Below are 15,112 nucleotides of genomic sequence, written 5' to 3' on the forward strand. Positions count from 1 at the left end.
CCAGAATTTCAGCACAACCCCGCAGGAGCCGGAGCCGGAGCCGAAGCTATAGCCGAAGTCGGAGCCGGAGCTGGTCGCGGTCTAGGAGTCGAAGCCCAAGATACAACCGTTACCGTAGCAGAAGTAGAAGCTACAGCCGGAGCCCTAGCCCAAGCTACGAGAGACGAGAAAGGCGGCCGAGGGTTTCTGGGTTTGACGTGAAGCCACCCGAGCCGAACCCGGCATCGGCCGAGTCCCATGGTAACGGAGTTGTGGAGCCGGAGATGAAACCACCACCGGCGGCTGGAGCAGGTTCAGTGGAATAAGGCCAAAACCATGAAAAAGATGAAACCTTGAGGAAATTACTATTCAATCCTGAATTTGTCTTTAATTGAATTTTAAAACTTATTCACGGAAACTTTTTTTTTGTTTCGCTTTTTCTTTGTTTTATTATTATTTTTTTTGTTGCTGTAAGGAGAGGTTTGTATTACGGTATTTCTGTAACATTTGCCTTAAAAAAAATCTAAAAAAGAGGTGGTAAAAACTATATCGTAGTTGTTGATATAAGTATCTTAATTTAGAATTATATAACTGTAAATTGAATTGAGATGTTGTTAACTGTAAGTTTTTATCTTAATACTTTCTATAATTTCGTAATTAAAAGAAACCCAAAAAATCAGTTTCGGATTCAATTAAGGGTACTGGCAAAATATTTTTACCCGTCAATTTTGGATTGGATATTGATCCGAGTGAACTTCTAATAAATGATTTTATTAAAAAAAAAATATTCTAAATTTTATATTTAAATTTGTGTAAGCATATTACATACTTTCGAAATACTCGACCAAACGAGTCTATGACCAAATAATATCTCTTGAGATTTCGGATTTAGATTTAAGAATGTCTTTGAGAGTTCCCGTATGGAATTTTGTCACAACAAAGTAGCATTGGGGGAAAGGGTAACGAATAAGTAGATGATTAGGTCATATTCCGAAATTTACAACCCAAATCCAAATCGCTCGGGTATAATCTCGGATATCCGACCAGTGCCCGTGACTTTCGGGCAAGGAACAGCAGACGTTGCTTCAGATACAAGGGAAGAGGACAAGAGTTTAATCAAATCATTCTCTTGGGAAAATCTCCATATGAATGAAAAATGAAACCATAAGCACAGTGTGAATGTACAGGAAAACAAAAACCCTAAATGACAGATGAAACCGAGAAACATGATCAGGCAATGTCACGGCAAAGGCTCTTGTGAATCTCCCAGGCGAGACAAATGCAGATACGCATCAGTTCCTGCAAAACATTTGACAACATAACACTAACGAATCCCCCGAGTTCAGTCTTGAAAACGATCCACAAAACCCTCGGGAATAAGATCGGTTCCATTTCAATGTTTCAAAACAGATTGGCTAGTAGAAATGAGATGACAACTCACCGTATCCTTCCATGGATATCATCTGAAGATCCCCTCCGAAATACCGAGCATACAAGCGGCTGATCGGGAGACCGTACCCGTAACCAGCCATTGTCACCGGGACATCAGCTGTCCCGAGATCTATATTCTCGTCCAGGGGATTTCTCGCAGTGCTGTATAAGTAAGTGAAGATTTTCGGGAGACCGCTTCTCGGTATGCCTCCACCTTCATCAGAGACCTGTTATACCACCAAGAACAGTCACTGACCCCGGAACGTTAAAGAAGCTGAAAAAGGGCAAGAGTGATTTAGAAAGGAACAACCTTTATTGTGACATCCTCGATCCCGTCGGCGACTATTATCCGGATAGGTGGGGCAACTCTATCGGAATCTACAAACCGTTCTTGGACAGCACGGAGCGAGTTCTTCACAAGTTCGTATACCATTAGATGCAAATGGGTTGGAACATACCTATACGCAAACAGAAACGAGTAAGGAAAGAATCCGATCAAAATAAAAGAAAAAGTGATGAACTTGAACTCACGGAAAGGTGAAAGTTGGATCCCCATAAATGTTTATTTCGGGTGCACTTCCATACTCTCTTAAACAAATCGCCCGAGCATCTTCACTAGCATTCCTTGCTACTTCCATGGGAGACATCTTAGCATGAATGTAACCGACAGTATGAGGCGGCGGGTTTGGATTATGCAACTCGACATGCTGCCCTGAGTGAGTTTCACGATAATTTTATCGGTATTACACCTCAATGATGAAACCCTTCCAACCGGGAAACAGAGATCATAAACCAAGTCTCACCGATAAGCATACGAATCCCTATTCTTGACATGTAAAAGCGATCGAGAAACTGATGAATCTCATCGAGATCCTCAGAGACAATCTTCGGACCCAATCCTTTCTTCAGCTGATTAACACCTAATGCCATCATTGGAACCACATTGTTATGCCTCACCTTGATGGCTTTAATCATTTGAGTGAATTCCTTCTCTCCACTCGTGCCCTTGATCTCCGGAAACGCTCTCATGTCCCTGAATGACTCTATGTACCAATCCCGCACCTAGAAACCGAAGAAATCCAACCACAGACATCACATACGAACAGGGCATCTCGAAAACAGATCATTGCTGTTCCCAAAAAGCAAAATTGTCAGATCTGGTATCAGATTTTTCCCAAGATGGCATAAAGATATGAAGCATTCTTTTAAACTGTTCCCGGAATTTTCTATAGCCGAAAAGCTGATGCGGAATCTAATACCTTCTCCGCTTTTTCCTTAAAAATCTATCATCTGTCCTACAAATTTCTGTCAGCCAAACACAAAACTGGTAATCCAAAGATCAAAAACCAGAATTTCAGCACAAACCCGCAATACCCATTTACGATGAAAGATCAAACACCAAAAATGTCAGCAGGATCCCTCAGAACCCAATTTCCAGAAAACCGATAACAAACTGGAACCTCCGCGTAATCCCACGAGAGCAACAGCACAAGACCATGAAAAACCCAGAATCTGAACCCTAAAAAAGGGCACCTTCAAAATGGCGGGTTTCTCAGATAAACCGTAGGGAAGGGTCTCGAGCTCAATCGCTCTCCTCGCGATCCGAATCGGGAGCTCCTTGTGGAGAAACTGAGCAGAGATCAAAAGTTTTCTCTCATTGGGTCTCGAACCGAACTCCATCATGTACCTGAGGCTCACACCCGTCTGCTTCATGCAACCCCATCTGTGCACGTCCTCGATCAAGCTCTTCGGAAAAGCCTCGCACGCCTTCTTCGCCGCCATGCCGGAACCCTAATCGCCGCCGTGTCTGAGCTGCGGAGATGGAGCTCATGGAAGAGGGGATGCCATAAAGGATTGGGTTTTGCCATCGGGAGAAGATATGACACGACGAAAAGTTGCTTCGCTTTGGCCGCTCTAATCAGCGATTACATGATTTAATCCCGTTTAAATAATTAAATAATTTTAAATATGTTTTTATATTCGTACCCTCTTACATACACACACACACACATATATATCAGACTGTGTATAAGAGCCGTTTTTCATCTCCTCTTCGACCCCCAAAATAACCCTAACCTCAGTCGCCTTCGCTATCTCTCTTGCCAAGCTCAGGTATGGCTGCCTCTCTCTCTCTCTCTCTCTCTCTCTCTCTCTCTGGGATCCTCCGCCCCAGAGATCAGTGACGCCTCGCACTTCAAGCGAATGGTCACGCCTCACGATGGGAGGTAAATCTGCTCTGTTATTACCGATTTAGATCAGAATTCAGACACCGAAGGGAGAGAAATTTGACAAGTGGGAGAGATGGGAGAATCCAGCTCGTCTGATTACATAACTGGTGGGAAACAGATGATGGTGATCCAGTCGTGATCACAGTGACCGAAAATGTCTCTCTCATGTTTTTCTTTTGTTTCCCCCACAATGTCAAAAAAGGTTTCCATCCTTAAATATGAAAGTTAGATATTTTGAATGAATACGCTGAAATAAAATTTAAATTGAATTGCATTTTTTTGTTGAAAAAACCTTAAGACTTTTACAGAAATCCGAATATTTTCTTATAAAAATGAAAATCTTTTTATACAGCTTAATTGTTTTTGTAGATACGAGATGACTTCAAACAAAATTGGAATTGAACTAAAATTCGATATAATAAAAATATCAGACACAGATTTTTGTCTTAATTAAAAAGGTCCTCGTGTTGTGTTAATAATAAAAAACCCACCAATTATGTTACTTATACAAAAAAATTATACTTTAAATTTATTATAAAAATCATATAAACAAAAAATATGGACTATATAATTTATTAAAAACAATCTTTCACTTTAAATTTGATATAAAAAAAACTATCAACTATTAGTTTTAATAAAAAAAAAATCATCAACTATCTAAAATTTCTTGAGAAAATATTTTATTTTGTTATAGAAATCTATAAATTTTGAAAAATAAAATTTATATATATATATTTTTAAAAAATTATAGACTTTTATAATAAATTTAAAGTAAAATATGTTTTTGAATTAAAACTAATAGTTGATAGTTTTTTATATCAAATTTAAAGTAATTGATGATTTTTTATAAAGACTTTAGATAAATAGTATAGTTATGATTTTTTTAGTTTATTAATAATAATAATAATAATAAAGTCGCCGACATTTGGTAGATGAAGATACGGAAGTTATGGCCCAAAAGATCCTTTGGGGAATATAACAACACAATCTCCAAAGCTGCTCGCATCACATGTGTGGTGGCTCTAGTCAAAACCCCCCTCCCTACCAAATATTCTATTAATTATCTTTAAATTATTTTCTTCAATATACTTTTAATGTTTCATTTTTTGCTGAAATTTTATTCTTAATTATCCATCAAACACTGAAATTATAATTTTTTAAACGTGAAATTATCCCAAAAATAATAATGATCAGATTCGAATTATTTAACGTGCAATTTATAAAATAGTTTGTGTAAATATTAAAAATTATGCTGTAAAATGACTGTCCATAACGTTTGGTATGATTCACGCTTTGTGCATGAATGTGCGGACAAAGCTTGACTGTATAGACACGTGTTATATTTTCATTGGTTACAAACAACAAATTTTGCAACCAATAAAATTAATTTTTATTTACCTTAAAATCGTGATTAAAAAAGTATTAGAAATTACATGGAATCTATCTATCTATATATATATATATATATATATATATGTATTATTTTGAGAAAAAAACATAATTATTTTAGCCATAAAAATCTATTATTTTCTGCCAAAAATGATTCATGTGTTTCCACATATTCGAACATCCCCCGGATTACCACATGCATGTTCATAAAAAAAATCCAATATTTTTTACTTGTCATGATTAATTAGTGGATCCTTAAAATAGCTTGCATATATTTTATAGGAAGAATAAAATTACTAAATTCAAAGACTTTTAAATAAAATAAATGGGTTTCTTTTAATAAAAACGAGTGACGAAAACAGTAATCAATTATATAGTTTTATTATAGTTTTCTGCCATCATTTATCATATAGGCTATGATATGATTGATCAATATTACAATAATTTTGAAAAAAAAAATAAAAAAAATAATAGGAACAGAGAACGTGGAATGCGATTAAGAGATAAAATAATAAAACCAAAATATATAAAAATGTGGGTAATATTTTTCAAAAAATATATCAAAGCGTATATTATGATTCTGTTAAATTGTCGCAAATAAATTAATATAAAACTAAAAGAACAATTAAAAAATTATTAAAATTAAATAAATATTCATACGTTTATATATATGGACGAAATCTTATGGTACCAATAATTTTTAATTTGATAACATGTGGGGGACAATTTACCAAAGCACACGATTTTTTTAAATCAAATTGATGGTAAAATATAATAAAACTTGATCTAGATAAATTATTAAATACAGAAATAAGATTTTTAAAAATAAAAAATTTAGTTGATCTCAAATAAATTATTTTTTCAAACAGATGATTGAGTTTTCGAATTTACGAATAACAATTCGCTAAATTGTAAATTAATATATATATGTTATAAATGAATAGTGAAGCTACGGTACTGTTCACGCAGCCGGACACTGTTCACGCAGCCGGGTACTGTTCACGCCGCCATACGGTTACTGTAATTTAATTATTTGGGCTAAAAATCGGGCAAATGCCAGATTACGTGATGATAAAAGACATACATGCGACCATCTGCTTGAAGCATCAATTAATACCATAAAATATCGAAATGGTCCGCATGGTGGATGAATAGGTCCACAAATATCACCATGAATCCTTTCTAGAAATGATGGTAATTCATGCCCGATTTTAGCTTGTGATGGTCTGATTATTAATTTTCCTCTAGAACATGCATCACAAGAAAACTCATCTGATTGAAAAATCTTCTGGTTTTTCAATGGGTGACCATGAGAGTTTTCGATAATCTTTCTCATCATAATGGCACCAGGATGCCCCAATCGATCATGCCAAACTTTGAACATATCGGTAAACTTCTGGTTTACTGTGGCATATGATTCAATCACATTGATATTAGTATAATATAATCCCGAAGATAGAGTGGGTAATTTTTCTAACACATATTTTTGTCCCATATTGATTGAGGTGATACACAAATATTCAATATCACCTTTATTTGTGGTTTCAATATGATATCCATTCAGTCGGATATCTTTAAAACTTAATAGATTTCTTTGGGACTTGGAGGAAAATAGTGCATCTTTTATAGCAAATTTTGTTCCTCCTGGCATTATGAAATCGGCTCTTCCGGAGCCTTCAATTATTTTTGCATTTCCAGATATAGTAATGACATTTCCTTTGTTTATTTTCAGAGTAGAAAAATATTTCTTGTCTGTTAGTATTGTATGTGTTGTAGCACTATCTGCTAAACATATATCTCCTCCTCGATTTGCAGATTTAGCCATACTCATTATCTATTGAAGAACAAAATAACATAGTAAACATTAGAAAATATATTATAACATTATGACTAACAGAAATGATGACACAGATACATAACTATTTTACAAAATGTAGACGCATTATTTATGCATATATGGATTATTACGAGGTTGATTACATATATAAACGATACAACTATATATATGGCTTTTTATTCATAATCAACGCCATCTTCAGGATGCGCAAAACCATCAGCGAGGTCCATGTGTGTAAAATCTTTAGCACCACCAGCATCATCATCCGAATTGTTTATGACATGATTTGTCTCGACACCTTTCCCTTTCGCTTCTTTAATCGATTTTTGGTAAAGGTCCACCAAGTGTTTAGCCGTGCGACAAGTACGTGACCAATGTCCTGTCATTCCACACCGGTGACATGTGCTTTCTTTCATCCGTTTGTTTGGATGATCATGTGTTCCCCCTCTATTATTGTTATGGTTTTGGAATGAGATTCCTCGACCACCTCCTCTATTCCAACTTCGGCTAACGCCACGACCTCGTCCTCGGCCTCGACCTCGACCTCGGCCTCTACCTTGAAAATAACCACGTCCTCGGTTATTATAAAATAGTGGCAATTGGATGCTGATTTGCACTTGGAATCAAAAGGTCTTGGTGCCACAATTAAAGAGAAAAGTGCATCAACTGAAAATAAAGCAAAAGCACTAATATTATTGAGGCATCATATTCATGATGATTTAAAAAAGGAATATCTGACAATCAAAGATCATGCAGATCTTTGGGAAAAATTAAAAGACCGTTTTGATCATCAAAAAACGGTAATCCTCCCCAAGGCAAAATATGAGTGGATTCATCTCAGATTTCAAGATTTCAAAACTGTTAGTGAATATAACTCGGCGATGTACCGAATTACATCAGTTTTGAAATTATGTGGTGAAACAGTTAGCGAAAATGAGATGTTGGAAAAAACCTTTTCAACTATGCACGCCTCGAACATTATCCTCCAACAACAGTATCGAGAAAAGGGGTATACAAAATACTCAGAGTTTCTCTCATGTCTTCTATTGGCCGAGCAGAATAATGAATTACTGATGAAAAATCATGCATCTCGGCCGACAGGTTCTGTACCATTTCCTGAAGTAAATGTTACAGAAAATATATCATTCCCTGGAGAGAATGTTATATTTTATAATAACCGAGGACGTGGTTATTTTCGAGGTAGAGGCCGAGGTCGAGGTCGAGGCCGAGGACGAGGTCGTGGTGTTAGCCGAAGTTGGAATAGAGGAGGTGGTCGAGGAATCTCATTCCAAAACCATAACAATAATAGAGGGGGAACACATGATCATCCAAACAAACGGATGAAAGAAAGCACATGTCACCGGTGTGGAATGACAGGACATTGGTCACGTACTTGTCGCACGGCTAAACACTTGGTGGACCTTTACCAAAAATCGATTAAAGAAGCGAAAGGGAAAGGTGTCGAGACAAATCATGTCATAAACAATTCGGATGATGATGCTGGTGGTGCTAAAGATTTTACACACATGGACCTCGCTGATGGTTTTGCGCATCCTGAAGATGGCGTTGATTATGAATAAAAAGCCATATATATAGTTGTATCGTTTATGTATGTAATCAACCTCGTAATAATCCATATATGCATAAATAATGCGTCTACATTTTGTAAAATAGTTATGTATCTGTGTCATCATTTCTGTTAGTCATAATGTTATAATATATTTTCTAATGTTTACTATGTTATTTTGTTCTTCAATAGATAATGAGTATGGCTAAATCTGCAAATCGGGGAGGAGATATATGTTTAGCAGATAGTGCTACAACACATACAATACTGACAGACAAGAAATATTTTTCTAGTCTGAAAATAAACAAAGGAAATGTCATTACTATATCTGGAAATGCAAAAATAATTGAAGGCTCCGGAAGAGCCGATTTCATAATGCCAGGAGGAACAAAATTTGCTATAAAAGATGCACTATTTTCCTCCAAGTCCCAAAGAAATCTATTAAGTTTTAAAGATATCCGACTGAATGGATATCATATTGAAACCACAAATAAAGGTGATATTGAATATTTGTGTATCACCTCAATCAATATGGGACAAAAATATGTGTTAGAAAAATTACCCACTCTATCTTCGGGATTATATTATACTAATATCAATGTGATTGAATCATATGCCACAGTAAACCAGAAGTTTACCGATATGTTCAAAGTTTGGCATGATCGATTGGGTCATCCTGGTGCCATTATGATGAGAAAGATTATCGAAAACTCTCATGGTCACCCATTGAAAAACCATAAGATTTTTCAATCAGATGAGTTTCCTTGTGATGCATGTTCTAGAGGAAAATTAATAATCAGACCATCACAAGCTAAAATCGGGCATGAATTACCATCATTTCTAGAAAGGATTCATGGTGATATTTGTGGACCTATTCATCCACCATGCGGACCATTTCGATATTTTATGGTATTAATTGATGCTTCAAGCAGATGGTCGCATGTATGTCTTTTATCATCACGTAATCTGGCGTTTGCCCGATTTTTAGCCCAAATAATTAAATTAAGGGCTCAGTTCTCGGAATACTCAATCAAGAAAGTGAGGCTTGATAATGCTGGAGAATTTACATCACAAGCATTTAATGATTACTGTGTAGCAATGGGTATTGATGTTGAACACCCAGTTGCACACGTTCATACACAGAATGGATTGGCAGAGTCATTAATCAAACGACTCCAGCTTATTGCTAGACCATTGATAATGAAAACGAAACTTCCCATTTCTGTGTGGGGTCATGCCATTTTGCATGCTGCAACATTAATTCGTATTAGACCAAGTGCATATCACAAGTATTCTCCATTGCAATTAACATTTGGTCAAGAACCTAATATATCGCATCTCAGAATATTCGGATGCGCAGTATATGTACCGATTTCCCCACCACAGCGTACAAAAATGGGACCACAAAGAAGGCTTGGAATATATGTTGGGTATGACTCACCATCCATTATACGATACCTTGAGCCAAAAACTGGAGATATTTTTACGGCTCGTTTTGGTGATTGTCAATTTAATGAGAATGAATTCCCACCATTAGGGGGAGAAAATGATAGAATGGCGGGAAATAAAAATGATCTTAATTGGTGTACACCATCATTGTCACATCTTGATCCCCCAGCAAAACAACGAGAACTGGAAGTTCAAAGGATCATACATTTACAAAACATTGCAAATCAGTTACCAGATGCTTTTGCAGATACAACTAAGGTAACAAGATCATATATAGATGCTGCGAATGTCCCAGCTCGAATCGAAATTCCGAAAGAACAAATGAAAGAAAATGTAATAAACGATTCCAAAGCACGCCTGAAGCGTGGACGACCTATTGGTTCTAAGGATAAAAATCCCCGAAAGAGCAAAGGGCCCAAGAAAAATGAAATGCTCGATTCGGAGGAACGCGTTCCAAATCAAAGAAATGAAGTACCTTATGATGATGGTATAAATACAGACAATGAAAATCATGAGATCTCAATTAATTATATCAGTAATGGTACATTATGGAGTCGAAAAGAAATCAAAGAGATTGATGATATATTCTCTTATAATGTATCAAAGGAAATTGATGAAAATGAGGATCCAGAACCAAGATCCATTTCAGAGTGTCAAAAGAGACCAGATTGGATTAAATGGAGAGACGCAATACAGACTGAATTGGATTCGTTGAATAAGCGAAATGTATTCGGACACGTCATTATTAAACCGAATAAGGTTACTCCTGTTGGATGTAAATGGGTATTTGTACGCAAAAGAAATGAGCACAATGAAATTGCTAGATATAAAGCTCGTCTTGTCGCACAAGGTTTCTCACAGAGACCCGGAGTTGATTATGAAGAAACTTATTCTCCTGTTATGGATGCGATTATATTTCGATACCTAATTAACCTTGCAGTTTCAAAGAAATTAGAAATGCGTCTCATGGATGTTGTTACTGCTTATTTATATGGGTCACTTGACACAAATATTTATATGAAAATCCCTGAAGGATTTAAAATGCCCGAAATATTGAAATCAAAACCACGAGAATTATGCGCTGTCAAGTTACAACGATCATTGTACGGGCTAAAACAATCAGGACGTATGTGGTATAAACGTCTGAGTGAACATTTAGTGAAAAATGGATATACAAATAATCCTATTTCACCATGTGTGTTTATAAAAAGGACGATGTCTGGATTTGTGATTATTGCTGTCTATGTTGATGATTTAAATATCATTGGAACTCCCCGTGAAATTCAGGATGCATCCACCTATTTAAAAGGAGAATTTGAGATGAAAGATCTCGGACAAACCAAGTTTTGTCTTGGATTACAAATAGAGCATTTGAATACGGGAATTTTTCTACATCAATCTAATTGTACAAAAAAGGGTACTAAAGCGGTTCAATATGGATAAGGCAAATCCCCTGAGTACTCCAATGATTAATAGATCATTGAATGTTGAAACAGATCCATTTCGCCCCCGTGAAGATGGTGAAGAGACACTTGGTCCTGAAGTACCATATTTAAGTGCAATAGGGGCTGTTATGTATCTTGCCAACTGTACTCGACCTGATGTAGGATTTGCTACTAATCTGTTAGCAAGATATAGTTCAGATCCTACACGAAGGCATTGGAATGGGATTAAGCACATTTTCCGTTATCTTCAAGGATCGATCGATTTGGGATTATTTTTCCCTAAAAGTACAAAACAAGAAATTGTTGGTTTTGCAGATGCAGGATATTTATCTGATCCACATAAGGGAAGATCACAAACAGGTTATATCTTCACAATCAATGGAACTGCATTAGCTTGGCGTTCTCAAAAGCAAACATTGGTTGCTACGTCATCTAATCACGCAGAAGTTATCGCGTTACATGAAGCAAGTCGAGAATGTGTCTGGCTTAGATCTTTGACTCAACATATCCAGACAGCTAGTGGATTATCAACCAATAAAGCTCCAATAATATTATTTGAAGATAACGCTGAATGCGTTGAACATCATTTATGATAAATGTTATTCGATCGGAAATTGAAAACGAGACACAGAAACATTATGAGTTCGATTCCGAATCAGCGAGCCCATCCTACATCTCAGAAACCGTAAAAGTTAGGGGTGGACGTTTCGGTATTCGGTTCGATAATTATTCGATTCAGTTCTATAAAAATATTTACCAATCAATTATTATATCATATTCGGTTCGGTTCAGTTCGGTTCGGTTCGATTTTTATTAAGAAAAAATTATATATATATTTTTTAAAAATTGATATTTTAAGATTTTCTTAACACAATTTGGTTCGGTTCAGTTTCAATAAATTTGATTCTCTAACAAAATATCGTTCATGTTATAAATGAATAGTGAAGCTACGGTACTGTTCACGCAGCCGGGCACTGTTCACGCAGCCGGGTACTGTTCACGCCGCCATACGGTTACTGTTTAGCCGCCATACGGTTACTGTTCATAAATACGTATACGTGAACAGTAACTTCAGATTTTCTATAAATAGCTCATTTCCCTCCTTCATTTGTACATAATTCCAAGAAAAGAAAATTATTGAAATCTCGTTCCTGGGTCTCTCAAACGATCGATTTCGGTTTCTAGTTAACGATCTGATTCTCGGGTCTTCTATATTTCTTCGTTTTTCACAACAATATATATATATATAATATACTTTTGGTTTCGTCAATTAAATAAATAAATAAATAAAAGTCATTTTATTCTATATTTGGCGCGTATATTAACCACCACCAGCAAAACACCCACAAAAAAGGCGACCACGCATAAAGGAAGATCAAAACCTCCCATCACTTCCAAAAAGAAAAACTTCTCGGAAAAAAGTCCCTGCAAAAAAAAATTAAAAATTTAATGAAAGTAAAAAAAAATTCAGCGTGAAGCGAGAGATCGAGGGAGTGAGAGTGGTGCGAAGGCGAAACCACGATCTGGGTTTTGTCCTTAATCCATTCTCGGTCTCACCCTCGTTTCTCCGACACTCTCATTTGATCGGAGCTCGCGCATTCAGAAGAGTTTCTCCCGACGAGGTTGTCACCTTGTCGCCGTTGGTGACGAGGTTAGGGTATAATGGAGCGGTACGGTCGCGCCGGAGAAGAGGGGTCGCGGTCAGATCCATCGCCCGAATGGTCCGCTCCAGGAGGTGTAACCGGCGTCGAAGGTAACGTAACGATTCCGGCATTATCTGTGTTCTGTCTGGTTAATGGTGATTTGGCGGTTTAATTTACGATTAGCGTCGTGAGATTAAGGTTCTTTTTTTTTTTGTGGGTTTTTTTCAATGCATATGTAGCTTCGATGTGGCGTTTAGGGCTGCAAACCGTAGGAGAATCGTACCCAGAACGACCCGACCAGCCCGATTGTATCTATTACTTGCGAACCGGCGCTTGCGGGTACGGGTCCAGGTGTCGGTTCAATCACCCACAAGACCGTGGAGCGGTAATCCCATTTGGATTCTCCCTTTCGTGTTGCCTTTGAATCTTTTTTTCAACTTCTGGGTTTTGATTCTTTTGATCAGTTACTTGCTGTGATGAATGATCAATGATCACAGACTTTGCCCTGTTCCTGTATCCTTGTTCAATGGTGGTGTTTTACACTAACCTGATCATGGGAAACTTTTAGTAATTTGGTTCTTGCCCATTGTGGCCATTTCTTGTTTTCTTCCAAGTCTTAGGTTTTGATCCGTTTGAAGCAAAACATGTGTTGATTTCAGGTCATAGGAGCTGCTGCTAGAGGAGATGCAGGAGAGTTCCCAGAGCGTGTGGGACAACCTTTGTGTCAGGTACTAGTCTTGATCACTTCCATTGACCTGACTGTGAAAGGGAATGGCTTCGGATTCAGCAATGCATTTCCATTGAGACTATAACCCTATTGTGTTCTGTGTATGAGAATTGTGTTCAGTAGCTATTAGTGTGTTCTAATATCCCAAAATATCGCTCGACTGCAGCACTTCATGAGGACCGGAACTTGTAAGTTTGGTGCTTCTTGCAAGTATCATCATCCCAGGCAAGGAAGCAGTTCCAGTTCCACTGTTACTCTGAATTATATGGGATATCCGTTATACCCGGTTTGTACTGTCGAATCTTTCTTTGTGTTATTCGTCTATCGATCTTCACCCAATGTGTTTTGTGATTTCTTCAAAGTTTCTGTGATTTGATAATAGGGGGAAAAAGAGTGTTCATACTACATGAGAACGGGTCAATGTAAATTTGGCGCAACGTGTAGATTCCACCATCCCCTCGCTCCCGATGTACAGGTACTCTCCCCGCCACCGCCACTGCCACCTACTGCTCAGGCTATTTACCCAACCGTGCAGTCTCAGTCTGTTCCTTCGTCCCAGCAATATGGTGTAGTTATGGCACAGCCTCCCCTTTTGCCAGGTTCATATGTTCAAAGCCCTTACGGTCCGATGGTTCTCCCTCCGGGTATGGTTCCATACTCGGGTTGGAACCCATATGCGGTAATTTGTGCAAAACCTCATTCCCTCTTTGCTATCTTTCATCTTATATTCCTTCCACCATTTTCTTGAGCTTAGACTGTTTTCCTTTTTCGTCTGTAGGCTTCTGTAAGTGCCATACCCTCCCCGGGCTCTCAACCGTCTGTTGGATCGAGCTCCGTTTACGGGATTAGACCGTTATCTCCTTCGGGGCCGGCACATGCAGCACCCTATCAGTCCAGGCCTTCTTCTGTTGACCCTTCAAGTACCTTCCCGAAGGAACAACTGTTTCCTCAGCGGCCTGGCCAACCCGAGTGCCAGTACTTTATGAGGACGGGCGACTGTAAATTTGGATCCTCGTGTAGATTCCATCATCCTCTCGATGCAGTTTCACTGAAAACAAGCGTTGTCATCGGCCCTGTCGGCCTTCCTCTCCGTCCTGTAAGTTCCATGTTTAGTTTGGCATCAAGAGAATCCATTGAATGCTCTGTTTTCTGCTTCATCTGCGTACTTTACGCCATTAACGTTTCATAAAAGACTGCTTCTCTTTCATGGGCCTAAATCCAGCTTTTCACCTCGAATAAACGAGGCATTGCGGTGGAATTTTTTGTGATCGTATATAAAGTTTTCAACTTTCTTCACTGTGATAGATCTTCTGCGTCTTGCAGGGGGCACCATTATGCACTCACTTCACGCAACACGGATTCTGCAAGTTCGGACCTTCGTGCAGGTTCGATCACTCCATGGACTCGCTCAGTTACA

At 37.7% G+C, this 15,112-nt stretch overlaps 3 protein-coding genes across 3 annotated transcripts in view; 2 read left to right on the forward strand and 1 right to left on the reverse strand.

Moving 5' to 3' along the window:
• Nucleotides 1-526, forward strand: part of LOC104802716 (DEAD-box ATP-dependent RNA helicase 40) — a 4,938-nt gene extending 4,412 nt beyond the window's left edge. The window contains exon 9 of the mRNA XM_010526447.1: nucleotides 26-526. Coding sequence (XP_010524749.1) covers nucleotides 26-305 — 280 coding nt within the window. The 3' untranslated portion in view covers nucleotides 306-526. The remainder of the gene's footprint in view (nucleotides 1-25) is intronic.
• A 413-nt stretch (nucleotides 527-939) lies between these two features.
• On the reverse strand, nucleotides 940-3,837 carry LOC104802717 (pyruvate dehydrogenase (acetyl-transferring) kinase, mitochondrial). Its single transcript, XM_010526448.2, has 6 exons — nucleotides 2,944-3,837; nucleotides 2,214-2,472; nucleotides 1,942-2,122; nucleotides 1,721-1,868; nucleotides 1,421-1,637; nucleotides 940-1,278 (listed from the first exon to the last, which is right to left on the reverse strand). Exons 1-6 carry the CDS (start codon nucleotides 3,190-3,192, stop codon nucleotides 1,220-1,222), a joined length of 1,113 nt encoding a protein of 370 aa, XP_010524750.1. The 5' UTR covers nucleotides 3,193-3,837; the 3' UTR covers nucleotides 940-1,219.
• Nucleotides 3,838-12,690: 8,853 nt separating this feature from the next.
• LOC104802718 (zinc finger CCCH domain-containing protein 34-like) overlaps nucleotides 12,691-15,112 on the forward strand; it is a 3,527-nt gene continuing 1,105 nt past the window's right edge. Inside the window, exons 1-7 of the mRNA XM_010526449.1 lie at nucleotides 12,691-13,078; nucleotides 13,208-13,353; nucleotides 13,628-13,696; nucleotides 13,862-13,981; nucleotides 14,078-14,374; nucleotides 14,474-14,791; nucleotides 15,019-15,107. Coding sequence (XP_010524751.1) covers nucleotides 12,988-13,078; nucleotides 13,208-13,353; nucleotides 13,628-13,696; nucleotides 13,862-13,981; nucleotides 14,078-14,374; nucleotides 14,474-14,791; nucleotides 15,019-15,107 — 1,130 coding nt within the window. The 5' untranslated portion in view covers nucleotides 12,691-12,987. The remainder of the gene's footprint in view (nucleotides 13,079-13,207; nucleotides 13,354-13,627; nucleotides 13,697-13,861; nucleotides 13,982-14,077; nucleotides 14,375-14,473; nucleotides 14,792-15,018; nucleotides 15,108-15,112) is intronic.

Source organism: Tarenaya hassleriana, unplaced genomic scaffold (assembly GCF_000463585.1).
Source record: "Tarenaya hassleriana unplaced genomic scaffold, ASM46358v1 Cleome8, whole genome shotgun sequence".
NCBI lineage: Eukaryota > Viridiplantae > Streptophyta > Magnoliopsida > Brassicales > Cleomaceae > Tarenaya > Tarenaya hassleriana.

Excerpts from the sequence above, each read along its gene's own strand:
- LOC104802717 (XM_010526448.2), bottom strand. The coding sequence starts at position 3,192 with ATGGCGGCGAAGAAGGCGTGCGAGGCTTTTCCGAAGAGCTTGATCGAG. Across the intron at positions 2,473-2,943 it reads AGAAACCCGCCATTTTGAAG|GTGCGGGATTGGTACATAGA; the intron begins GTGCCCTTTTTT and ends TTCGGTTTCTAG. Across the intron at positions 2,123-2,213 it reads AGGGATTCGTATGCTTATCG|GGCAGCATGTCGAGTTGCAT; the intron begins GTGAGACTTGGT and ends AAACTCACTCAG.